At 35.8% G+C, this 25794-nt stretch overlaps 1 protein-coding gene across 2 annotated transcripts in view; it reads left to right on the top strand.

Annotated features, from left to right (window-relative positions):
* Positions 1 to 25794, top strand: part of LOC124235541 (uveal autoantigen with coiled-coil domains and ankyrin repeats) — an 83398-nt gene that overhangs the window by 22744 nt on the left and 34860 nt on the right. The window contains exons 1-3 of one of the 2 annotated variants that reach the window (XM_046653727.1): positions 18253 to 18679; positions 20823 to 20956; positions 25255 to 25343. In XM_046653727.1, the coding sequence (XP_046509683.1) occupies positions 18641 to 18679; positions 20823 to 20956; positions 25255 to 25343 (262 nt within the window). In that variant the 5' untranslated portion in view covers positions 18253 to 18640. Of the gene's footprint in view, positions 1 to 18252; positions 18680 to 20822; positions 20957 to 25254; positions 25344 to 25794 lie in introns of those variants that run through there. The other variant, XM_046653726.1, reaches the window with a different exon arrangement.

Genomic DNA, 25794 nt, shown 5'->3' with positions numbered 1-25794 from the left:
GGCCATTTGGGGTCAAAATTTTCTATATGTTTGGGAATGCTTACTATGTAAAGCATAAGTTTATAACAAGTTCACACTCTTTAAGGCAGTTGTAGGTATGCCTTGGTTTGAAACAGTGTGGTATAGCTACTTCCCAAAGAAACTGTGAAGCACACCTTTTAGCTGGTTATTGTTAGCTCTAATTCATTTACCACAGATTTGCTTGAAAAGTAAAACTCTCTAGTACAGTACCAAACACTCAGTTTCAGAGAAATTTTCAGTTGAATATTTGTTACAGAAAGCAAACCACACACACATTAAAATTTTTTAAATTTTAAATCAGATGTTAAAGGACTATCATGTATTTGGGTTTCTGTGCTCTTAAAGATTCTTCTCTTTGAAGGGCACAAATTTTCCTGTGAGTGTGTGTGTTAATGATATTTCTGTGTATTATTTTGTATCAGACTTTATGAACACTAGCTAGCCTGAAAAGCAATACAAAGCAAAATGTTTGTAGTTATTTTAAATTTATATGGCCACCTTTTGTCTGAAATAGTCAGGTTTAGAAAGAATTCTTTAATTTCAGTAGTTGTTAATTTCAGATTATTCAGTCACTCAACAGATATTTAAGTGCCTGCTCCATGCAGACAAGTGGCTAGGTTGTGAGGATACAGTATACTCCCTGCTCTTGAGGAACCTGTAGACAGACACATGGGGGAGACAATGTGACACTGCCAACACATTTAAATATAAAGCGACTGCTCTATGGAATAAACTCTATGAAGGAGAGCTGTACCAGAATATACAATAGGAAAGGCCTGACATGGTCTGGAAAGTCAGAGAATTTCTCTGAAAAAGTTGAGCTGAGATCTGAAAAAATGAGTCATTATTAAGTAATACAGAGGAAGGGAATGTTCTTCCCAGGTACCCTGTGAGTCTTAGAGGTCAGGTTAAGGATTTTGATCTTGAGAGCAATAGGAAGTTATTAAAAGAGTGTAAGTACAGTAAATTTACATTTTAGAAGTTACTGTATTTGACTTTGATAGCTATATAGTAATTCTTCAGTAGTTGTGCTGTCCAGCCACAACTCAGAATCTTGGTGGTGGTGGGGGTGGTGGTGGTAGTAGCAGTAATACTTAACTGACATTTATTTGTATTTATTCTGTGTCAGCACTTTGGAGCATACCCAAAGTATAAATATATTAACTCTAATTCTTATAATTATCAAGATAGTTGATAATAGCCTCATTTTACAGATGAGGAAACTGAAGCCCAGAAGGAGTAAGTAATTCTACCAAAGTCATTAGCAAATAAATGATCAAGATGGGAACTTGGTCCAGGTTTTTCTGGTGCCAAATCCCTGTTGGCTAATAGGAGTTCACTCAAAAATTGTCCGTTGTACAACTTTTGGCCAAATTGTACCTTCAGACAGATTCTTAAAGATGTTTTCAGTAATGATAAATTAGTGCTTCTATGAGTTTGATTTTTCAAACCAAATTGAATAATAATAAAAAAGCTTCTCTTAATTGCCAGCAGAGGGAGCCAGAAAGATGGATATTTTAATAAGCTTTGGAATTCTCTGAGTTAGGAATATTCATTCATAAGCAATTCTCATGAACTCATATTAAGAATAATAGTTTAAATGAAATATATATATAGTATGTTCTCATTTTGATTTAAAAGTAAATTTGTCTGAAATGGTGTTTCATCAGGTATTGCAAAGAAATCTGGAAAGACATATAATAAAATAGAAAATTATTGTTATCTCTTAATGGTGGTTTTGCTAGATTGTCTTTTCCTCCTTTTTTTTGAATACTTATTAGTCTTGTCTAATTTTTCTACTATGAATATATATTATATAATAAAAAATAACTCATTTCTGGTTTATATGAGCCATGTAAGGGCTATTAAATGGTTTATAAAGTATTAAAAATGTTTGTTCTTTTAGTTTAAAATGCATCACGCATCATTTTAATGCATTGTTAATTTGCTTGGGAAGTCTTTTTCGTATTGACAAGGTAAATTTGGGCCATCATTTATCTGAATCTTTAAAATTCTGAATTACTATAGTCTAAATTTCAGAAAATTTATTGAGTAGAAATAAAAGATGTATTGTTTTAGATTCTTGGTTGCCCCGTTAATAATGTTTTAGAGTATAAAAGAAAAAATTCACTATGAATAATATATTTAACAGGATTCAGACTTAGAACTGAATTCATGGTATCAGCTTTCTCTTGCATCTATCTTATAGAGTTGGTAAATAATATAAAATCAAGTTATCACTTTTATGGAATGATTACTAAGTAATCTCTAGGTTTTTTTTGACAGCATGGTATAGAAAAAAATTGAAGTTTAGATTTAGATAGTCTTGGGCAAGCCCTGGTGGCCTAGTGGTTAAGTTTGGCATGCTCTGCTTTGGGGGCCCGGGTTCGGTTCCCAGGTGCGGACCTACACCACTCGTCTGTCAGTGGCTATGCTGTGGCAGTGGCTCACATACCAAAAAGAGGAAGATTGGCAATGGCAGTGGATGCTAGCTCAGGATGAATCTTCCTCAGCAGAAAAAAAAGAAAAGAATTAGTCTTGAATTTGAATTTTAACTCTGTCACTTGGTAACTTTAATTTTGGCAAGTTACTGAACTTTCTCTTCATATGGAAAATGAAGATGGTAATAAAAGTCTGTTTTTTTTTTAATATTAAGCACTTTTTTTTTTTAAGATTTTATTTTTCCTCTTTCTCCCCAAAATGCCCCTGGTACTTAGTTGTATATTTTAGTCGTGGGTCCTTCTAGTTGTGGCACATGGGATGCTGCCTCAGCATGGCTTAGATGAGTGGTGCCATGTCAGCGCCCAGGATCCGAACTGGCAAAACCCTGGGCCGCCCAAGTGGAGTGCAAAAACTTAACCCCTTAGCCACGGGGCTGGCCCCCAAAAGTCTGTTTTGATTATAGTCAAGGACTATGTGAAGTATGCGTGAAGTGTTTATTATTAATAATAAATATTAATTTATCAGGTTTGCAACTTTAGTTTTATTTTTGCCACCACCTTACTTCCAGCAAGTAAACTGAACTGATTTATCCTTTATAGAATCTATATTTACCCATATCCATAGCTGCTGTAGAAACATAGATCCTTCACTAACTATACTCATCTACAACCATAGGCATCTCACACTATATTCAGCTATCAAAATAATAGCAGTGCATCTCATAATTCCTTCTCTTTTTACCTTTTAATTTGATTTCTGTATTAATCAACTTTATGTCAGAAACAACCTCCAAATCTTGGTGGCTTATAATAACATTACATGTAGACTTTAGGCTGCCCATGCAGAATGGCTGTACTCCATGTGTTTTCATTCTAAGACCTAGACTGAAGGTGCAGGCTCTATCTGGACTGCCATTTGCAAGATAGTGAGAACTCAGAGGGCTGGCTGAAACTTGTGATACCTTGTAAAGCTTCTGCTCAGGTGTGGAGTGCTTCATGACTGCCAAAGCATGTCACATGACTAGGCTCAAAGTCAGTGAGACACAGGGACAAATATTCTTCCCACAGGAAGCACAGACAAGGTATAAATCAATGGGCAGGAATGTATGAGCCTCTTCCAAAGGTGGGAGTGGTAAATGGTAATATAATCTACCACAATCTGTCCTCTTGGTCACAAATGTTAACTTTCTTTCCTTTTACATACAAAATATATTTACCCTTCCTCAAGGAAAATACCTCAGGAATTTTTTCAGTCACATTAGTCTTAAAGTCTAGAACCTCCTTAAAATTTCTACATCGTTTATGTATGTAGATTTTCTTAATCCAGAGACCAGTTATCTTCTACCCTCCATCTCCCCAACGTGCAGTGGTGGAACATGGATAGGATATCCACAGTAAACATTGCTGTTGAGGAAGGGGAAGAATTGAGGCACACATCAATCGCTGGTCCCTAACAGTTGTGAAAATCTTGTTGGGTAAATGTAATGAGGGCTCCTTTTCTTGGCACTAGGGGATGTTTCTTGATTAGGCCCTGGTTTTGCTCTGGGTGTAGCTCTCCAGTCCATTGTTTTCCATGGCTCTTGGCTGTGCCCTCCATGAGGTGTTTCCTTTAATATATCACTCCTGTCCATATTGGAACAGATTATTGGAGGGTATGCCCTTCTTGGCTGGGGAATAAGGTAAGAGTTGAGCAGCTTTCCTGGCCTACATGTTGCCTGTAGAAATTTGGGGGCCCACAGATGAGGGAGAGTAAAGACCCTTAACTCATGCTGGGGTTGTTTTGGAAGTTGTCTTTTCTTTTCTTTTTTTTTTTTGGAGGAAGATTAACCATGAGCTATTTACTGCTAGTCCTCCTCTTCTTGCCGAGGAAGCCTGGCCCTCAGCTAACATCCGTGCCCACCTTCCTCCACTTTACACGTGGGACGCCTATCACAGCATGGCTTTTGCCAAGTGGTGCCATGTCTGCACCCGGGATCCGAACCGGCGAACCCTGGGCCACCGAGAAGCAGAACGTGCACACCCAACCACTGTGCCACTGGCCCAGCCCCTGTCTTTTGTCTTATTATCTCTTTGTTTTGAGTCAAATCTGTGTGCTAATAACTATATCCTCAATTCTTCGAGATACACGTTTTTCTCTAGAGTTCAGTACAGTTACCTTGAGCTTATTGGGCTTCTCTGGGACTACATCCTTAGTCTCTTCCTGTGGAGAGTGCCCCTCCGAGCTAATTTTGTCCCACTGAAAGGGTTACTGGGTGAAAGGAAAACATTTGTTTCCTTTACTCATGACTCACTGAATACTTCTACACTCCAAGTGTGCGTGGGTTTTTCCACACTAACCAATTCTCTAGTTCTCTGTGGGCACTCTGTGGGTGTCCCACAATAATTCTAACGCTAACTACCCAAAGTTAGCTCAGACCCCACAGGTTAAGGGCTCAGTCCCACGAGGCTGCCCCTCTCCCACTTTGGACACCCATCAGAAGTCCAGTCTTTTCACCAAGTTATCTAATTTTTTATATGCAATGGTCTTATTTACCACTATGTTATGTGGTTTGCCATTTTTCCAATCTCCAAAAACAGTTTTCTTGCTGTCTGCCACCCAGTTCCAAAGCCTACATCACATGTTTTCATTATTTTTGCTGGTAGTGGTTAAGGTAGCACCCCACTTCTGGTACCACTTTCTGCATTGTTCAGCTTTGTTATAGTAATTACCTCTGAATTTCAGTGGCTTCTCACAGTAAGAAACTTTGATTTCCTATTAACTTTATGTTATAGACTGTGGATCACTCTTTCTGCTCCAATTTGTGGCTCCCCTCCAGAACCAAGGCTGAAGAGACAGCTCTTATATGAGATATGCCAGTCTCTTCCCAAAGTACTAAAGCAAGAAGGCTGGCCCAAACTCAGATTGCTGCTTAAAGTTTTTGCTTAGCTGTGATGTACATCACATCTGTTCACATTCTCTTGGCCAAAACATATCACATGGCTGATCCCAGAATCAATAATCTAGGGATGTCTGTTCTTTCTGTATGAGACAGGCACAAGTCACATGTCTGGATATATATAATCATTTTGCAAGGAAGCAGGGCAGTGAATAATCTCAAATAATAATAGAGTCTACTGTAACTTTCTCACTTAGTTTTGGATGATGCACAAAAAATAAGATATATCCTTTTTAAAATCTAAAAGGATAAAGGATGTATTACCTTAATATACTGCACCAGTCAGGGTTCTCCAGAGAACTGAAGATATCTCCTATTAGGTCTGTCTATTTACCTATCTATAGAGATATTTATTTATCTTAAGGAATTGGCTTGCATGACTGTGGGGGTCGAGGCAGGCCAGCCAGCTGACAGACTGGGCACTGGGCAGTATTTCACTGAAACAGTTAGGAAGCAGAATTGCTTCTTCTCCGGGAATCTTCATTTTTTGCTCATAAGGTATTCAAGTGATTGGATGAAGCCTACCCACATTGTTGAGGATAATCTCCTTTACTTCAAGTCAACAGATTTTAAACGTTAATCACATCTACAAAATACCTTCATAGCAACATCTAGACTCAAACAACTGGACACCATAGCTGAGCCAAGTTGACACAAAAATTTACTATCGTATATACATAGTGCTATTTTGCAAATAGTAGAATATGAATAGATAGAATACTTTCTAATAGGTTTCATGGTAAGGCAGCACACAGATTAGATTGATCACAGCTAATGAACCAGGTGTATTTTGGCAGAAGATAATTGAGCACCTAAAATAGCGGGCGGCAAACTATGGCCCACTGCCTGTTTTTATAAATAAAGCTTTGTTGGAACACAGCCGTGCTTAATCTTTATATATTGTCTATGACTTCTTTCCTTCTGCAATGGCAGAGTTGAGTAGTTATAAAAGAGACCATATGGCATGCAAATCCTAAAATATTTACTATCTAGCCCTTTACAGAAAATGTTTGCCAAGTCTTAAAGAATACATGGAAAAGGCACTTGTAGTTCTTGCTCTGCCGTGGTCTCCTCCTGGTTCAGTGTTTCCATTCAGGTGTGAATGTATACTGATTAAACATTACAGTAGCAATGTTTTATTGTTTAAAGCCACAAATTTTATTAGATTCATAAAAATTAATAATTCCTTAGTTTTTTACTGCATAGCCATTCAGATTTTCTTTTAGATCTCATGCTGAGTTCAGCTTTTGTGGATAAAATACATATGAATGCTGTTAGTTTTTCAATGAATACTTGTGTATCTTTAGTAATGAAGAGAAAGTACTTTTTCTGTAAAAATTTTATCAACTTTATATTATTACAATTACAGATTTCAACGTATGTATCTATTTTCCTCTTTTAAGAAGGTAAAAAGGTACATACCCAGCTCTTCTTTTTTTTTTTTTAAGATAATGGATTAAAGAAAGTATTATTTCTTACTTTGATTGCTCTTGTATGATGTCTATAAAATTGAATTAGACTACAAGATGTATTTGTTTCCAAACGAAAGACTAAATTGCAGCTTGAGTTAGTGGAGAGAGTCTAGGCCCTGGATTCAGAGTCTTAGGTTTAAATTTAGTGCCTTAAAACAACAGCTATTTTATTTGCTGCTGACTCCCATGGCTCAGCAATTTGGGCTGGGCTTTGCTGCATGGTTGTTCCGCTGGTCTTGTCTGGGGTTACTCACGTGGCTGCTGTCATCTGGTAGCTCTTCTAGGGTTGGATGGTCTAAGATGGCCACACTGATATGTCTGGCACTTCATGCTGGCTGGCACGGCTGGTGGCTGGGCTCTTTTCTCTCTCAAGGTCTCATGTTCTAGGAGGCTAGGTTGTTCACTCTATGGCAGCTGCATCCCAAGAGGGGAAGCTGCAAGCTCTTTTGAGACCTAGATTCAGAAGTTCTAGAAGGTCACTTCTGCCTCATTCTGTTTGTCAAAATAAGTCACAAGTCCAGCCCAGATTTAACGGATGAGGAAACAAATGCCATCTCTTGATGGGAAGCATGGCAAAGTCACATTGCAAAGGGATGGGCTTACAGGGGTGAAAGGAGTTAATAGTGTTCACACAATCCATCACTGTAAATTGCTTAGTTTCTTTATACCCTGTTTGGAAAGTAGAAATAACAATAAGAAGAAATCTTCAAGTCATGAAATTTAACAATTATCTATAAAAAACACTTAGAAGTATTTCTTAAACAATTTTGAAATTGATTCCTAATTTTAAATGCTATTTTTTTTATTATAGACCTAAATATCATGAGAGTATACGTTCTTTCTTATTGTTAATTTGGACATGTATTTTTTTTGTGTGTGAGGAAGATTGGCCCTGAGCTAACATCTATGCCACTCTTCCTCTATTTTGTGTGGGATGCCAGCACAGTGTGGTTTGATGAGCGGTGCTAGGTGAGCACCCAGGATCCAAACCTGCAAACCCTGGGCCACCAAAGCGGAGTGTGCCAACTTAACCATGACGCCACTGGGCTAGCCCCAGGCCATGTATTTTTGATATAGGGGACATATAGTAAGATTCGCTAGAAGGAGACCTTGTGTAAAGTAGCTGAGTGGGAAGAGTTGTGCATTTGTGTAGAACTATTATTCATTTAATAAATAAAAAGAAAAGTAATTAAATTTGATGTGCTTACAAAAACATACATTTTCCCTATAACTCTCTGTTTTTATATACATAATTTTTATATTTCCCATTTTAAATTTTAAAAGTATTGGCTAGTAGTATAAGGTTTGTTATATTGAAGAGTCTTTTGAGTTCTAGCAAACATATTTTTGTTTAGCTATTGTTTCTTTGCAAAGCTGAGAAAAGATAGAAAGCCAAAGGAACAAAAATATCTCTTATTTTTCATTGTGGTTAAACCACTCAGAGGCTCTTTTATAAGTGTATCTATTTTCCTTTTTACTTTGTCAAAAATAAACACAGAATGCTTCCTAAATCTGTTCTGTTTTGACACATACATATATCAGATATATTAGTGAGTCAGATATATATATATACAGGTCAGACAGTGAAAAAATGTTAAAACTCACCAGAGATAGTACTCTGTTCATTGGTGTGCTTAGGGGGGTCTGGGAAGCATAATAGACCCACCTCGGTTTTTACCTTTATATTTTAAAAATTTCACTCATGACACTTAGGCATTTAAAGAACTCTAATTTGAATTTTTTTTTTTCTATAAAATTTTCTAGGAACAAAGTTTATATTTATTTTTCCTGCATAACCAATTGCTTAACATTTTAAAGGGGTTATTAAATAAAATCTTATCCATCCTGAGAGCTCTATTCTTGTACGATATACATTACAATCTGTTGTGTTTAAGATCTATATTTTTACTTTGAAATTTAATGCTGCTTCTAGTGAGGAAGAGTGAAATGAGTAATATTACAAAACAAATAGTACTAATTAAAGTTGGAGAGGCAAGTTCCTGTCTGTCTTTTTAATAAACTCTTTTGGGTGCCTAGACAGTTCTAATAAAGGAACAAATACCTGCAATAGGGACGGGTAGACAGTCTGGTATTTATACAACAGACTAGAATAGAATCAAACCGGGTGGTTAGGAAATCTTATCAAAGCAGTGCTTTCTTAGTCTTTGCCACTCTAGTTCTTTAAAGTTTTTTTCAGATTTCATAGCCACCTTTAGTCCTGAAGATTTATTATTTAAATTATCATTATTATTACTATTATTATCTTTTGTCTTTGACATTTTTATGTGGAGAAATCCAATAAAGCAGGATTAGCCTTTTATTGTCTTGGTCAGAAAAAGGATTGATAGGGTATAATTTTCCCTTTCCTCTGTTTTTCCATTGAATCCTAACTGTATAATTTCAAATCATACAGTGGAGGATTTGAGAGGATAAAAGAAGTGGATGGGGCATAATTAAATAAGGATAAAAAAATCAGAAAGGAAAGAGAGTCAAGAGTCAGGGAAAAGGAGCTGGATGGACGCTTTTGTTTTCCCAGGTTATTTTAGCATTCTTCTTTCCTTTTCTATTATGTAAGCTCTAATATGCTCTTATATAAGAGGGAGGAATACATAACCTTTGAACTAGATGGAATGGGGGAAATATTTCTGACTATAATCAATCTAATGAACTGTAGAACAGTTCTTAATTGTGCAGCCTAATCTTCACGGAATGTTTATGCCTTGTGAGCTCTGCTTTCTGCTGTTTGCTCAGTTTTCAGTTGTGGTAGAGCTTGTCTTGGGTAATGGGGAATGTTAATGATTGTGGGGTGCTACAGAAGCCTGTTGTATTTTATTTCAATTAGATATTTAGGGGAATTTGCCTAAACATACATGTTGTTTAGTTTTTATTTAGGGGTTTTTCTCCCCCTCAGAGAAGACTTTAGTTGTCTCCATGTTCTTTTTCTTTTCTTTTCTTATTTTTTTAAGATTGGCACCTGAGCTGACAACGGTTGCCAGTCTTCTTTTTTTTTCTTTTCTGCTTTTTCTCCCCAAATCCCCCCAGTACATAGTTGCATATTTTAGTGGAGGGTCCTTCTAGTTGTGTATGTTCTTTTTCTTAAGGAGCCTTATGTTGAGGATGTGATGGTGAAATTCTGTTTTTTGGGTGCTATTTTTCTTTTATGGTGGATTTTTTTATGTAGTTCATTGCACAGTTTGTTTAGGTTTCTAGGTCTGAGGTGGGTGAGGTAGATTATAATATCTATTATGTTAAGATAGCTGGTTGATCTTATAAACATTTCAAGGCAAATTGAGATTCCTCTGGTTATTGTTCAATATAAATTCTTGGAAGTGAAAAAAAATAGTATGTTAAGATGAATTTTTTTTAGACTTGATTCTAAAGTAATCAAAAGAACCTTATGAAAAACAGTTGCCTTAGGCCCCGAAGAAGTCCCTTTTGAAAAATGTTTACGACAAAACTGGGGAATCCCACATTTTAGATCTGGTGGTGACTGTCTTCCCCTCTACCTCATCTCGTTCTGCGATCCTTCTTGCTCATTATGTGTCAGTATACAGGCCTTCTTTCAGACATGCCAAGCTCCTTTCACTAGTTGTTCCCTCTGCCTGAAATGTAAATTCTCACAGCCTGCCTCTTCTTTTTTATTCAGATCCTGTCATCAAACATCACCTGCTCAGAACTTTCCAGGTTGCCCAACCTAACAGTCTATCCCCAGCATTCCTGTCACATCACCTTTCCTATTCTCACTTGAGTTTCTTGTTTTCCTTAATTGTCTTTTCCTGTTAGAACATTGAATTCTATTGGATGAGAGACTTTGATATGTTTATGGCCTTGATGATGATGATAGTTTCATGGGTGTATGCTTATCCCCAGACTCAATGAGTTGTTTACACTAAATATGTACAGCTTTTTACATGTCAATCATGCCTCAATAAAGTGCTTTAAAAAAAAGAGACTTTGGCTGTCTTATCCACTGCCATATCCCTAGTGCTGCCGTGCATGACAGGTAGTAGGTGCTTTATAAAAGTTTACATACAGAGGGGCTGGCCCCGTGGCCGAGTGGTTAAGTTCGCGCGCTCCGCTGCAGGCGGCCCAGTGTTTCGTTGGTACGAATCCTGGGCGCGGACATGGCGCTGCTCATCAAACCACGCTGAGGCAGCGTCCCACATGCCACAACTAGAAGAATCCACAACGAAGAATATACAACTATGTACCGGGGGGGCTTTGGGGAGAAAAAGGAAATAATAAAATCTTTAAAAAAAAAAAAAGTTTACATACAAAAATGTGGACGTTTTCATCCTTTTTTTGCTATAAAGGACATCTAAGTTTATCATGTTTAAATTTTTTAAAGATACTTGCATTGTTACATCAAAGATTTACTTTCAGATGATTAGAGAAGTGGAAATATTGGAAAGCACTGGACAAGAAGTCCTAAGAGCAGGATTCTCTAATCATTCTGTAACTAACTGCAGTTGCTTTACAGGGAACAAAATCCCATATTCTCCTAGTGACTCAATTTCTGCATGTGTAACATTAGAAACTGTTAATGTTTCATGTGATGAGGCTGAGGAGGTAGTAGGTTTAGGCATATGTAGACTCTGTTAAGGAATTTTGTCTTTATCCTAGAAGAATAGAAAACTACTGAAGGATTTTAAGTGATGGTAGGACAGGGTATATGGAAGGGAGTAGTAGTGGTGGTGGTATGATTAGGTTTCCCTTTTGGGAAAATCTCTGACTACAGTGTGGAGAACACAGGGGAAGGGATCAGAATGAATATAGACAGACCGTTTAGGGGATGAATGCAGTCAGTCATCCTGGTGAGGGATGGTGCTAACTTGTAGTAGGTTAAGGTTGATGGTCATGGAGATTAGCAGATGGATTTGAGTAATAATAGGGAAGTGAAATCACCAGGATATGGTGATGGAGGACCAAGGAGAGTAAGGTGTCAAGACTGATTTCTAGGTTTCTGTCTTGTATAACTAGATGGGCCAATGGTATCATTTCCTGTGTTAGTGAAAGTTGGAAGAGGGTCAGATTTTAGGAGGAAATACATGTTTTTAATTTGGGACATAGAGATACTTTTAAGACATTGAAGAAGAATTGTCCAGAAGATATTTAAATATATGGGCCTGGAGCTTAGAGAAGCATGGGTTGCAGATATGTATGTGAGTCATTTGTGTATAGATTTTAATTGACATATCATGAATACGAAGGGCTTAGGAAACCATAAAGGGCTACAGGTTGTGTTTGTAGTTTCCTAATTTGTAGTGCTATTTCTAACCTGGTGATTTTTTATTCCTCTTTTAGTACATGGTTTAGTCATTTTTTTCTATGAAACTTTTCTGTATTTTCCTCTTTTGAACCACTTCTATCCCGTATATGTAATTATTGAGGTATTATTGCCCCATATTATGATTATGTGCTTGTTTACATACATATCTGTCTTTTTATACTATAAGATCAACTGAGGAAAGTAACTGAGTTTTATTCTTATGAACTGCCTGAGGCCAGGTCTCACGTCTGTTTTGTTTCCTGTGGTCCCTATCCAGTACCCAACATGTGACATGGCGCATATCAAATGATCGTATGTATCTGAATGTTGAATGAAGTATTTATATCCCTTTAGACATTGCTCAGTAAATTTTATTAAATAAATTATCCAATCTTCTGACAGTTCTTCAATACTTATTTTATAAACATTATGTACAAGGCAAAACTCTCTTTCTGCTTCTCTTTATTTTAGGGTTTTTTTAATCTTGGGGTTCATGGACTCCGTATTTGTAAAGAAGAGATCAGTGAGCTCCCTGAAAATAAATGTAAATTTTTCTGAATATGTGCTTACATATAATTTTTGAAAGAGGGTCCATTGCTTTCATCAGATTCTTAAAGGGGTCTATGACACCAAAATTGTTAAGGTCTGTGAAATAGGTACTTTTGTTCAGCATGACTCCTCTTGGTTTTAAGCGGTTTTCTATGAAAGTTTTGCTGTCGTCTTGTATATTTTTCTTTTGGATAATGTATCATAAATTTCCTTTAGGCTAAAACTGGTCGGCAGATCATTTTATCTGTGATCTGTTAAGTCTCTCCCTTAAATATAAATATTTTATATGGATTTGCATATATTTTAAAGTCTACTTGTTTAATTTGCATCTATAAATTTCTTCTCAGCTGACTTTCTATCCTAAATATTGAATAAATGATGCAGCTGTTGGACTCATTCAGGTTTTAAAAAAAAATCTTGATTAGACTTTTTAACAGAAAAGAGATTAGAGGTTAATATAAAAAATTTTTAATAGTGGTCTTTTCCATATGGTGGAATTATATGTCATCTCTATTTTCATATATAAACATAAGTGTATTACAGATTTTCTACACTGGACATGTATTGCTTTTAAAATTTTTTATAATGTCATATAGTTTCTAAAGAAGTTATGAATTTGCAATTGATATTAAAATGAGGGAGTCACTGTCAAACTTTTAAGTGATTTCCTTTGTATTGATTTAGAGTTGAAAGTTATCATCCAGTTAGGTCTACCTAGTGAAATAACTGCTTTGTGTTAGAATGTTATATTTATTCTTTAGAAACAGCTATATTTTGACTTTTACTGTAACTGCTTTGGCTTACTGCATTCTGAGTTTAATGAGTATTTCCTTTTCAAACCAATGCAGTACTCGAGTATAGAAATTTATTTGCTATAACATATGGTAAACGTTAACGCTCCTCAAAAAACTTACTGCTTCTTTTTAGAATGCTTTCATTTGATATCACAAGGCTTGTCTTGTAGGTATATAACTGTGGACTCACCAAGATATGTTGAAATGTTAATAGTTTCATTTGAGTTCAGAGAGGATTGAGTGGAAAGGATGTGCTGTGTTTCCTGCCGTATTAATGAGTTAGTGAAAGGCCTTGGTTATAAGCATATAATATAGTTAAAAATTTATACGTCAACCAGATTTATTGGTCTCTGTATCAGAAGTGCATGAAATATACAGAAGTTGAGAGAATAGTTTAGTGTAATGAACCCTGATGAACCTATAATTCAGCTTTAACAATTATTAACCTGTGCCCAATCTTGGTTCATCTATACCCTCACCCCCTTGCTTGTGTTTAAAAAAATTAATATTAATTATTGCTAAGGATACTGTGAGAGATTCCATTTCTTTTGTTTTATTATTTTTAATTGTGGTAAAAAAACACAATTTAGCATCTTAACCATTTTAAGTGTACAGTTCATTAGTGTTAAGTATATTCACATTGTTGTGCAACTTATCACTGGAGTTTTTTCATCTTGCAGATCTTTGTAACGCTTTACCCCTTAAAAAACAACTCCCCATTTCTCTCTTCCCCCAGCCCCTGGTAACCACTATTCTACTTTCTGTTGCTATAAATTTGACTACTTTAGATACATCATATAAGTGGAATCATACAGTATTGTCTTTTTGGGACTGATTTATTTCACTTAGCATAATGCCCTCAAGATTCATCCATGTTGTAGCATGTGACAGAATTTTCTTCCTTTTTATGTCTGAATAATATTCCATTGTATGTCTCTACCACATTTTGTTTAACTATCCATCCATCAGTGGACATTTAAGTTGCTTCCATCTCTTAGCTATTGTGAATAATGCTGCTATGAATATGGGTGTGCAAATATCTTGTTGAGGCCTTGCTCTCAATTCTTTCAGATGTATACCCGGAAGAGGGATTGCTGGCATACATGGTAGTTCTATTTCTAATTTTTTAGGGAACTGCCATCCTATTTTCCATAGTGATTGCACCATTTTTCATTCCCACCAACAATGCACAAGGGTTCTGATTTCTCCATACCCTTTCCGACACTTTTCTTTTCTGTTTTTTAATAGTAGCTATCCTAATGGGTGTGAAGTGATATCTCATTATGATTTTGATTTGCATTTTTCTAGTGATTAATGATGTTGAACATCTACTTCTTGCTCATTTGTATATCATCTTTGAGAAATGTTTATTCAAGTCCTTTGCCCATTTTTTAATTGGGTTGTTTCTTTGTTATTGAGTTGTAGGAGTTCTTTATATATTCTGCATATTAGCCCTTTATCAGATATATGCTTTGCAAGTATTTCTTCCCATTCCATAGGTTGCCTTTTCAGTCTGTTGATTGTGCCCTTTGATGTACAGAAGTTTTTAAGTTTGTTGTAGTCCCATTTGTCTATATTTGCTTTTGTCGCTAGTGCTTTTGGTGTCATACCTAATAAATTATTGTCAAATCCAATGGCATGAAGCTTTCCCCCTATATTTTCTTTTAGAAGTTTTGTAGTTGGATCTTAAATTTAGATCTTTAATCACTCTGAATTAACTTTTGTATGTAGTCTAAGATAAAGAAGGGTCCAACTTCATTCTTTTGCATGTGGATATCCAGTTTCCCCAGCACCATTTGTTGAAGAGACTGTACTTTCCCTATTGAGTGATCCTGGCACCTTTGTCAAAGAAAATTTGATCATATATTTGAGGGTTTATTTCTGGGTTCTCCATTGGTCTCTATATTTGTCTTTATGGTAGTGTCACACTCTTTTGATTATTGTAGCTTTGTAATATGTTTTGAAATCAGGAAGTGTGAGGCCTCCAATTTTGTTTTTCTTTTTCAAGATTATTTGGTTATTTGGGTTCCCTTGAGATTCAGTGTGAAATTTAGGATGGATTTTTCTATTTCTGCAAAAAATGCCATTGGAACTTTTAAAGGGATTGTATTGAATTTGAAGATTGCTTTGGGTAGTATTGACATCTTAACAATATTAGGTCTTCTAGTCTATGAACATAGGATATCTTTCCATTTATTTGTGTCTTCTCTAATTTCTTTCATCAATGTTTTTTAGTTTTCAGTGTATAAGTCTTTCACCTCCTTGGTTAGGTTTATTTCTAATTATTGTATTATTTTGATGCAATTGTAAGTGGAATTGTTTTCTTAATTTTGTTTTTTGGATTGTTCATTGTTTGTGTATAGAAACACAATTGATTTTTGTGTGTTGATTTTGTATCCTGCAACTTTGCTGAATTCATTTATTAGTTCTGTTTTTTGTTTCTTGTCGATTTTTTAGGGTTTTCTAAATATAAGATCATGTCATCTGCAAACAGAGATAATTTTACTTCTTTCTTTCCAATTTGGTTGCCTTTTATTTGCTTTTCTTGCCAAATTGCTCTGGCTAGGACTTCCAATATTCTGTTGAATAAAAATGGTGAGAGCAGGTATCATTATCTTGTTCTGATCTTAGAGGAAAAGTTTTCAGTCTTTCACCATTGAATATAATATTAGCTGTGTGCTTTTCATATATGACCTTTATTATGTTGACATGGTTTCCTTCCATTTCTAGTTTGTTGAGTGTTTTTATCATGAAAGATGTTGAATCTTGTCTAATGCTTTTTATACATCAATTGAGATGATCATGTGATTTTCATTCTTAATTCTGTTAATGTGATGTATTACATTGATAATTTTCTTATGTTGAACCATCCTTGCATTCCAGGAATAAATTCCACTTGGTCATGGTGTATAATCCTTTTAATGTGCTATTGAATTCAGTCTGCTCTCCTGATTATTTTCATTATTTTTGAAGCAAATACCAGACATAGGTAGTAAGCTAATAAACAGGTAAATGTGATATAATGGCAGATACTGATAAGTATTATGAAAAAAAGTAAAATAGGGCAGGAAGATAGAGTGGTGGGGGTAGAGTGGGACTGGAGTTGTTTAGATACAAAGGTTTTAAAAGGCCTCTGAGGAAGTGACGTTTGAGAAGAACCTGAATGCAGATAACGGAAGAACTTTACAGGCACAGGGGAGAGCAAAAGTGAGAATTTGCTGGGAGCTCTTGGAAAATACCTGGGAAGGGAGGTGTGTGAACAGGAACAGGAGACTAAGTTACAGATGCTGGGGAGGCTCAGGATATCTGCACTATAGGAGGGCACATAAGTCCTGTCTTCTGAGTCTTAGCACAGACAGCTCCTTATATGGCTTTTATTGCTTGTTACAGGTTTCACCCTTTCTTTTTATTTCCTTTGCTTTTGCTGTCCTATTTCTAGAAAGAATGCGCTTGCTTTGTTAACCAAAGGACGGGGCCTGAGTTCTATCCCAGATTTCCTCTGAAGAAGGATGAGATAGAGTGGGTGGAGTCTCTGGGTCTAGCCAAAATCCATTGTGATGTCTAATGTGATTTGGGGAAAAATATTGTTTCAAAAATAATACATTATGGTGTGTGACCTTATATATTTTATAATTAGACTGTGTGCCTAATATTTTAAATTTAAATAGCAGGAAACAGATTTCTTGATGAAATTCATAACAGAATTTTTCACTGGCAGCATGATCTGTAGTATAGTAGTTACCACCTTCCTGTAAGCACTTATGTTGGGATGTTTTGCATTCCGTGAAACAGTTTTCCCAAATCTTGCTTTTTGGGGGAAGTGCAAATTGCTCTCATACTATTGTGGTAACTAGAAAGTAAAAACACCCTGGAGCTTGTGGATGTTTGTTACCATCCTTAATATATAAAGTATGTTGATACAAGTATGTTAAACATCATAGAATGTGGAGAAGTTGTCTGCTTTGTCCCCAAATGGAGTTTTATTTACAGTCTAACTTAGTGTTTAATATGCATTTATTTGTTTAGTATTTAATTAGTTTATTTGTTTTTTTAATCCCTGAATCCAGGTAATTTGATTTTCCATGGTAAAATATTTGCTTGTCATATCAGGCAGGGTGCTAAACTTGGAAATTAAGAATGCTGAGTTAAATTTAAAATTTGTTGAAAAGTATTCATCATAATGCTGTCTATTTAATGTCTTGGCAGTGCCTCTGGCTCTTCTCATTTAACATGTAAGGAGACAGACTGGCAGCAGTTGTAAACTGAAACCTAGTTGTATTCAGGATGACGCTGATGGGGTATGAAGGGAAATGGAGAAAATTTGGAAGTGTTGCTCTGTGTGTTTGTGTTTCCTTAAATTAAAGTGTGACACGTTTGCTTAAAATAGAATTTTATATTCTGTTTATCAAGGCTATTATAACTTCATGGTAGATGATCCTAAAACTGAAACTGGTATTAAATATTGTTTTGTGGAATAACCAGATTTATCTCTTAACAAAATTGTCATAATGTCACACAAGTTGTTTTGGTATAAAAAGCATCTTTTACAATATGTTTGAGTCATTTGTCTCTAGTAGACCTGAAATTTATTACTCAGAGGAGAAGCATGCATTTACAGTATATTCTTAGCTACTCCTTTCTGTCACTCAGCTGTCAAGTCCTATGGAATCTAAAATAGAACCTGACCAATGGGAGACAGTCTCCACACTGTTTACGGGATGATTCGGATGTGGACAGTTTTATCATGCGCTGCAGCGTCTGTGTTGCAGTGTTGAGGCGGCAGGATGCAGAGTGCTGTTCAAGTTTTCCAGTGGAGTCCCTGAAAGGGACAGCTTTGAAAGATAGCTTCTAAAGAATAAGAAATAGGAGGAGTTACAGTACCTGATTTGGGGCTGCTCTTCATCAAGTGCTGCACAACAAGGAAGATAATTTTCAAGCGGTATGAAGGCGGAGAAGGATCCTGAAGACGAAGAAAATATCGCTAGAGATCCAAGCTAAGTGTAGCACAGCATGAAGACTGTAGAACAGGAAGAGCTGTAAAGAGAGGGACGGACTCACTTGTCAGGAGTTGGTCTGAGAGCTTGCTTTGTGAGCTACAGAGATTTGTAACTTAATGCGAAGTGGTTTGCTGTTAGCAACAAGAGACTAAATCCTGTCTATGATGAACTGTTGGTTTTCTTGTGCTCCGAAGAACAGAGTAGGTATCCCTGTAGTCCAGTGTAACAAAAGATTCTGGATTGGGCTTTCTGAACTGTATTCTTTTAAAATGTGTTACTGTTTTATTAATTTTGGTTTCTATGTCTTATTGTATTCCTTCTGATTTATTTGATTAGCAGATTGGGGTTAGTGATGGAAAATAAATGTTCTTGTTTCTTTTTCTGGGTTTAAAAAGCACATAATAGAATCTTAATAATTGAGCAGTATTTCTGTTAACTGACAGTAGAGCAAAATGGAAAACAGTGCTTGATGGAGTAGAACTGAAAATCACATGATAATGAGACTTTAATCATGTTTAGTTATCTTTTAAAAAGTCTTACTTTTGGATTTTATAATTTTTTAGTGTTTTAAATAGCTCCTTTCCCCACCAGTGAATTTACTTGGAAATAAAGTTGAGGTGGTTTTAACTGCAAGGATAAACTAATCAATTTAGAGCAAGTATTTGTGTGCTAAACGTGACTTAATCTCTTAGGTATTTGAAAACACAAAGTCTCGTAAGCCTACGTCTGCTACCACTCCCCACTTTAGAGTCAGTGAACTGTTTTGTTTTAAAGCTGAAGAAAGGGGATGCCTAAAATGTAGTTTAGACTTTGAGCCAATAAGGAGGGCTAGTCTCTATTTATAGTTGATATTTTGAACTTTAGAAGTTAGAAGGAAGTGGGTTCACTCCACATGTGACTAATTTAGAGACAGCAGTTCTGAAGTCTGTGTAGGTACTTGAACCAGATCCCATTGAAATGTTATGTTTCAGGAGTGAGTTAAAATTTTAATGTCTTTATCTTTTTTTTAATTTCAGTTTTCATATTTTTTCACTTCAAGTATTTAATGAATACATTGCTGATTTAGCTTTAAAATTGGTGATTTTTTTGGTTGGGAAGGGATAGTAGATATAAAATAATTATACTGATCAAACATTTAGAGGATATACTTCATATAAGTGATTCATTTTTTCCCCCAGAGGATTGTTATTGTATTTGTGGGCATAGGAATTGCTTTGTAAATTAAGTGAAAAACGTGTACATATCTTTTTTTATTCTAGAAATAATACTGACTTAGCATAGAATTTAGCAATAAGTTTATAGTGTTCTAAAAGGCTAAAACCTTACTTGTTTAAATAATGTATATTTTCGTTCTGGGTTCTACATTTCTGCTTTCTAAGAAAAGATCCAAGTTATTGGCTTCAGAATGTTGTGAATATATTTTCTCCAATCAAAACTGAAGATAACTTTGATATAATTAAAATGTATATCACGTAATACATCCTTTTATTTGAAACATTGTCTTTGATCTTCCTTTTAAATACATATGCACTGAGTTTTTGTTAAAATAGAAAATCTTTTTACCAAAACCAAAAATGTTGACTGTAAAAAAAACACATTCTGAAAGTCACCTGTAATCCTATCTCAGAATTTTTAAATAGTTAATACTCGTCTTTTTTTAGTTTTTTTCTATGTAGAAGTTTCTCTTTATTCTAGTATTTAAGCATAATGAATTGCTTTCTCTATTGAGTGTGTGTAATTTGCCTCCATAAATACATTTCCAACTGTACCTTTTAAACAAGTTGGGGGCAGGTCTTAAAACGTGTACAGAATTCCACTGCATCTAGGGGTCTTGTGAGATATGTAACCAGAACCAAATCTGAAAGTATGAGTTAGAGAATAGGAAAAGCACACTGATTTTGGATGTCATGAGAAGTCATGGTTGGGCTTGCCACTTAAGTCATTTAATGACCCTGGAGCCATAACTTTTCTCGTCTGTTAAATGAGGATGATAATTTTAGTTTACTAGGGTTCTTTTAGTAATTCATGCCTGGCACAGGGTAGGTGTTCAGCAATTATTAATTTCCTTTCTTTGCTCTGAGGCAAAGAAAACAGAGCAGAGAACATGAGAGATATGGTCTTTCTCAAAAGTATACTTTAAAATCTTTCTTGTATATCATGTGTTTTGGAAAGGTTCTTTTCGTGAAGTTAGCGCAGCAGGGAGAGGAAATTTGGGATGCGGTTGGAAATCAAGTGATGCATCATGCAGTGCTGCTTTCCCTTCGCCTTGCCTTCCTTCTTTAGAAAGTCTTACTGATATAGTAGATATAGTATGCCATGTTTACTTTTTTTTCCTTTTTGTAGCATGCAGCAGATTGGAACAAATATGATGACCGATTGATGAAAGCAGCAGAAAGGGGAGATGTAGAAAAAGTGTCCTCAATTCTTGCTAAAAAGGGAGTCAGTCCAGGCAAACTAGATGTGGAAGGCAGATCTGCGTAAGTATTACTGATACTAGCCTACGAGGGATTGGGTAGACGCTTGGGATACAAATGAAATGGTTATCAACTTTTTAATTTAAGAAGTCTTCTTCAAAACCCACATTATAAAATCTCTCACACTTAACTTTCAAACACTATAGACTAATAAATCTCAGTTTGAAAGATTTTCAAGCTAGAGAGAGAATGCTAAAAAATACTGCCCAGTCTTTTAGGCCCTATGGCAAACCACAATCTGGGTTATTTGGTGCATTTTCATTTATAAGCTTTTTCACATTCCTTATCATATTTGATCCTCTCAGAGGTCCTCTAAAAGTAATAGGAGAAAGTTTATAGAGTAAACTTGGCCTAATCTCATGAAAAGTCACAAAGCTGGGACGTGAACCTGTTTTCTGTCTTGGAAGAATTCTGTAAGTTACACTGTCTTTTCCTCTCAGCTTCCCAATCCATTTTTATATTTGAGTTATTAATTTAAATGAGAACCTCTAGAACAGAAAGGGAGGCAGAATAAGTAGTATGGCTTAGGGAGACACAGGTAGCAATCCTGCCCTTTTGTTTTTGTCACTGAGGAGGACTCCTGGCTTTGTTTATATGCTTATCTTTTTTCCCTCCCCTCCCCAGTCTTCATCACTTCCCGTCCTGTTGGGGTGGGAAGCAATGGGAGCTAAAGGGTAGATCTAGGTTCTGTCACTGCCCTCTATGAATATAGCAGTAAAACCTTATCTGGGAAACCTTCTAGAGGTACAGGTGAAGTCTCATTTCTTCAAATTCCTCTCAGTCTGATACTTGCATGAGTTTATTTAGAATATTATACAGTAACTGGAAACCAGATACTGAATCTAGCAATGAATATTAAGAAGTGAATGGTTAATGTTTGATGTGGGTCACTGCCTTAGAATGCTTAGATATTTAAGTATAGTAAAAATAGCAAAGCGTGACTTAAAAATTAAGTAATTTTTAAGAGCAATACAGTATGAAAAGTTCCACTTTTTTTATACTGTTTCAATTTTATCAAGTAGCCAATTTGATGGCTATAGAAATCTTGGTGATTTTGAGTCCTGTTCCTATTTTTGGTAAATTTTAAGCTATTTATAGAGTTCACAGTGTAAATAGTAAAAATGTAATATCTAAAAGTGACTTTGTTTTTCATTTTTCTTTTTTTCCAAATGCCAAAATGTTAAAAGATGAAGGGAATCTATGGGATGAAACTCTTCAGTGAAACCTATTTCTTCAGTTTTGCCCACGCATGCTTTGAATGAATGGTTGCTTGAGTTTTTGTTCTGATTTTTTTCATCTAAGGTTTAGTGTTGAGTGAAATTATTTGTATTAATGGTCAGAGTTATAAAAATCATGTGTAATTTGATGAACTATGAACTTTAGTTTGTGAAATATTTGAATGGTATTAGTTTTTTAGGTTTTCACTGTAAAAGGTAGAATTCTTTCTGGTATTCATAGGATAAAATATTTTCCTTTTGTTACTCACACATAAACTGTATTATTCCTTAATTAAAGCATTTTATATTTAGTCAGGTATAGGCCATGTTGTAAATATATTTTCTGTATTGCATGTTATTGTAAAAACAATTTTATTTTGAATGATTTTGTTTTTAGTTTTGAAAAGTAAGACCAAAGTAACATATGCTTCTTGACCTCAACTCAGTTTTGAAAATGAAATATTTGAAGCCCAGCCGTAGTCACTGCAAGGGTCTGTTTTCTTCCCATTCACCTCTCCCCTAGGATGCAGCCCCTTGCCAACACAAAATAAGGCAGATTCACCAAAGATCTCCACTGCCACCTGGAGAGGCGGGGATTCCAATTCCTGTCTCCCCATCCGCTCAGGCTGTCAAAAGTGCTCTTCCAGCCTCCCAGCTGTTTTCTCTGGAGTCAGCAAAGCCTCCTAGGCAAAAATGGCCTCAAATACTAAGCTTACCTTTCTGGGCCTGTCCTTCCCTGTATACTACCCTAGTAATTTTTCACTGTCTTTTAGCTCCCAGATGCCTTTAAGCACATCTTATTTTTTATTTTTTTTGGCGAGGAAGGTTGGCCCTGAGCTAACATCTGTGCCAATCTTCCTCTATTTCGTATGTGGGATGCCACCACAGCATGGCTTAATGACTGGTGTGTAGGTCTGCATCTGGGATCTGGACCTGTGAACCCAGGGCCCCTGAAGCAGAGTGCACAAACTTAACCACTACCCCACTGGGCCGGCCCCCGCATGTCTTATTTTTATGCAACTTTTCTAGTCATCCTCAGAGGTGGGGATTGTCCAAACTATCTGGATCTCCTGTTATGAAAGCAGAAGTATGTCTTGTTTAAAAAAAGAAAACTTAAAAGTTGACTTTTTACAAAAGACTATTTCTATAAAACAGCTTTTCCAATTTCCTTTACAACTCTTTGCATACATTTTAGTGATTGATATATCTTCTTTCTGAAGCACGTCTACTGTTTATAGCACCCCCAGCATTAATAATGCATCATAGATTTGTTGTGATTTCTGCCCTTTGGTACATTATCAGTATAATGTTGATTGATTTTGAAGAAAGAAGTCTTGCAAATTTTGTGACCTAGGAGATGAAAATAAGCAAATGAAAAAATATCTTCAAGATTCTTGGGAAGCTAAAAACCTTTGCTTGAAGAAAATTGCCATTCCTCAAAAGGTTCTAACTATGCATTGCATGGTATAACTCCCTACTTCGTTGTTGCAGAGAGATTAATTGATACCCTCAGTCTTATAGCAATTTAATTCTACTACAAGAAGAATGTGTGTGACTCTTAAGAACACTATATTCCTTTTATCAGAAACATTTCTTTCTCTCTAATTCAAATCATACACGAGCCTGCTTTACTTAGTAGTGCTTGGTCTCTAGTTTGCATTTATATTTGTCATAATACTAATAGAGACACATGACTGAGTGTTATAATATCTGGAAGTGAATTTGCAAGCTGTCTCCAGATTTGCCTCTAAGCATTCCGTTATTTAAATATTTGAGGGCCCATCATCTGTCTGGTACTGTAATTGTTTCTGGGGATGTAACAGGAAACACAACGGACAAAAATCCCTGTTTTCATTGAGTTTATAGTTGAGTAGGAAGAGATTAATAGACTATAAAGAAAATAACTCTTGAATTTATATATTAGAATATGTATAGTTCTGTATAGAATAATAACAGCAGAGATGGGAGAACTAGGAGTACTAAGGTTTCAGGGAATGGGAAAATGTAAAATTTTTAAATGTTGAAGGCAGGGAAGACCCTGCTGAGGGTGTAATACAGTGTGTGCCTGTATCTGGGCACCTTGCCGAGCACTTGCGTATCCTTTATCTTCTGGCATCTTCACCGTGGTTATTGTAGTACTTGTTTAGGGCCTCAGTTCTATTTCAGCCTGAGTTCTACATCTTTTGCCAACAAGTCCTACTGTATTTACTTATCAGTTTGGATTTGGTAGAGTATAGTCAATGTCAGTTCTTACTGCACACAAAATATTTGTTGACTAATGAAGTGTTAGGTGATCAAAGAAACAATGGGACATTTTATGTTGTATCTTGAATACGTGATGGCCTAAAGTTAGATTTGTAAGCAGGCTTTACTTGCCTTATGAGGAAACTTGTTCAATTGTGCTTGTCTGTGTGAAACTTCAACCAGTCACACAGGTCTTTGAGCAAAAGGAAGAATTAGATGGTAGTCCTTGGTACTTTTGGGGAAGAAGACTATGCCAGTTCTTTTATGGCTTTTAAGTGTAGCTTAGCTTGTTGTTTTGAAGGCTTTTCTATTTCAAGTTTAATTTGATCATTTTAAAGAGAAGAGATAAGTGTTTTGATCTGTCTTTGGCCTTAACATTCTCCTGTAACTTTATTTGTTTTGGCAGTTTCGGTATATTTGAAACTAAGCAAAATAATCTGATAGGCATTTTTTAGTGCGTTTATTAAGCTCCAAACACCAGTGCCTTTGTTATAAGTAATAAACTATAGAAGTTAATGGTATTATAGTATACATTTTTGTTGTTAAAGCTATTGAACATTGGAGTAGTCCGTTGATTCTAAGGAGGTATTTCTAGAAAGTAGAAAGTATTTCTAGAAATTTATAACCCCCTTATAAATTCGGGTTAAGATGAATTTTTCAGTAATATGGGATAGGTTTTTTTTTATCTTCTACGAAATGTATGGATGTTCTAATGCAGTCTTTAAAATGTGTGTGCATGCGTGTGTGTGTGTGTGTTGAATAAAAGGTGACGTTAATGTAACTTTTAAGTTGACCTTTGATAGTTTCCATGACATAGCAAATATCTTCTTTTTGTTTTAGCCTTCATGTTGTGGCCTCAAAGGGGAATCTGGAGTGTTTGAATGCCATCCTTGTGCATGGAGTTGATATTACAACCAGTGACACTGCAGGTATGTGTGCCTCCATAGTCAATTACAAAACAGGGAAGACAAGCATTGTCCATTGCGAATGTTCTTAATCAGACCTAAATGTGATTGACAAAGAGAAGTCCTTAATTTTCTGTTTTTAATTAGTCAAGAAAAGGTTTACTTCTGAGGCATCTTTGTCGGGGAGAGGGCAAGTACAGGGAATTTAGGAGAAAGGATTACTAAACTGATGAACAGTGGGAGACCCGAAGTCTAGTGCCAGTCTTGGTAGTGTTACAGGATCCTAAATCTCAGATTTTGAGGAACCGTTAGGGGCCGTTTAGTTTATACTCATACATTCAGTATATGACTCCTCACTGTTGTGAGCATTTGGAATTTGGTTGGACTTTTCTTCTGATGGAGAACCAACTGCCTCAGAACAATAACATTGTCACCAATAATGATGATAACAAGAATAGCTGACACTTATATAAAG

Source organism: Equus quagga, chromosome 2, assembly GCF_021613505.1.
Source record: "Equus quagga isolate Etosha38 chromosome 2, UCLA_HA_Equagga_1.0, whole genome shotgun sequence".
Lineage (NCBI taxonomy): Eukaryota > Metazoa > Chordata > Mammalia > Perissodactyla > Equidae > Equus > Equus quagga.
Note: the sequence above shows the minus strand (reverse complement) of the source record. Positions and strands in the feature narration are given on the sequence as shown.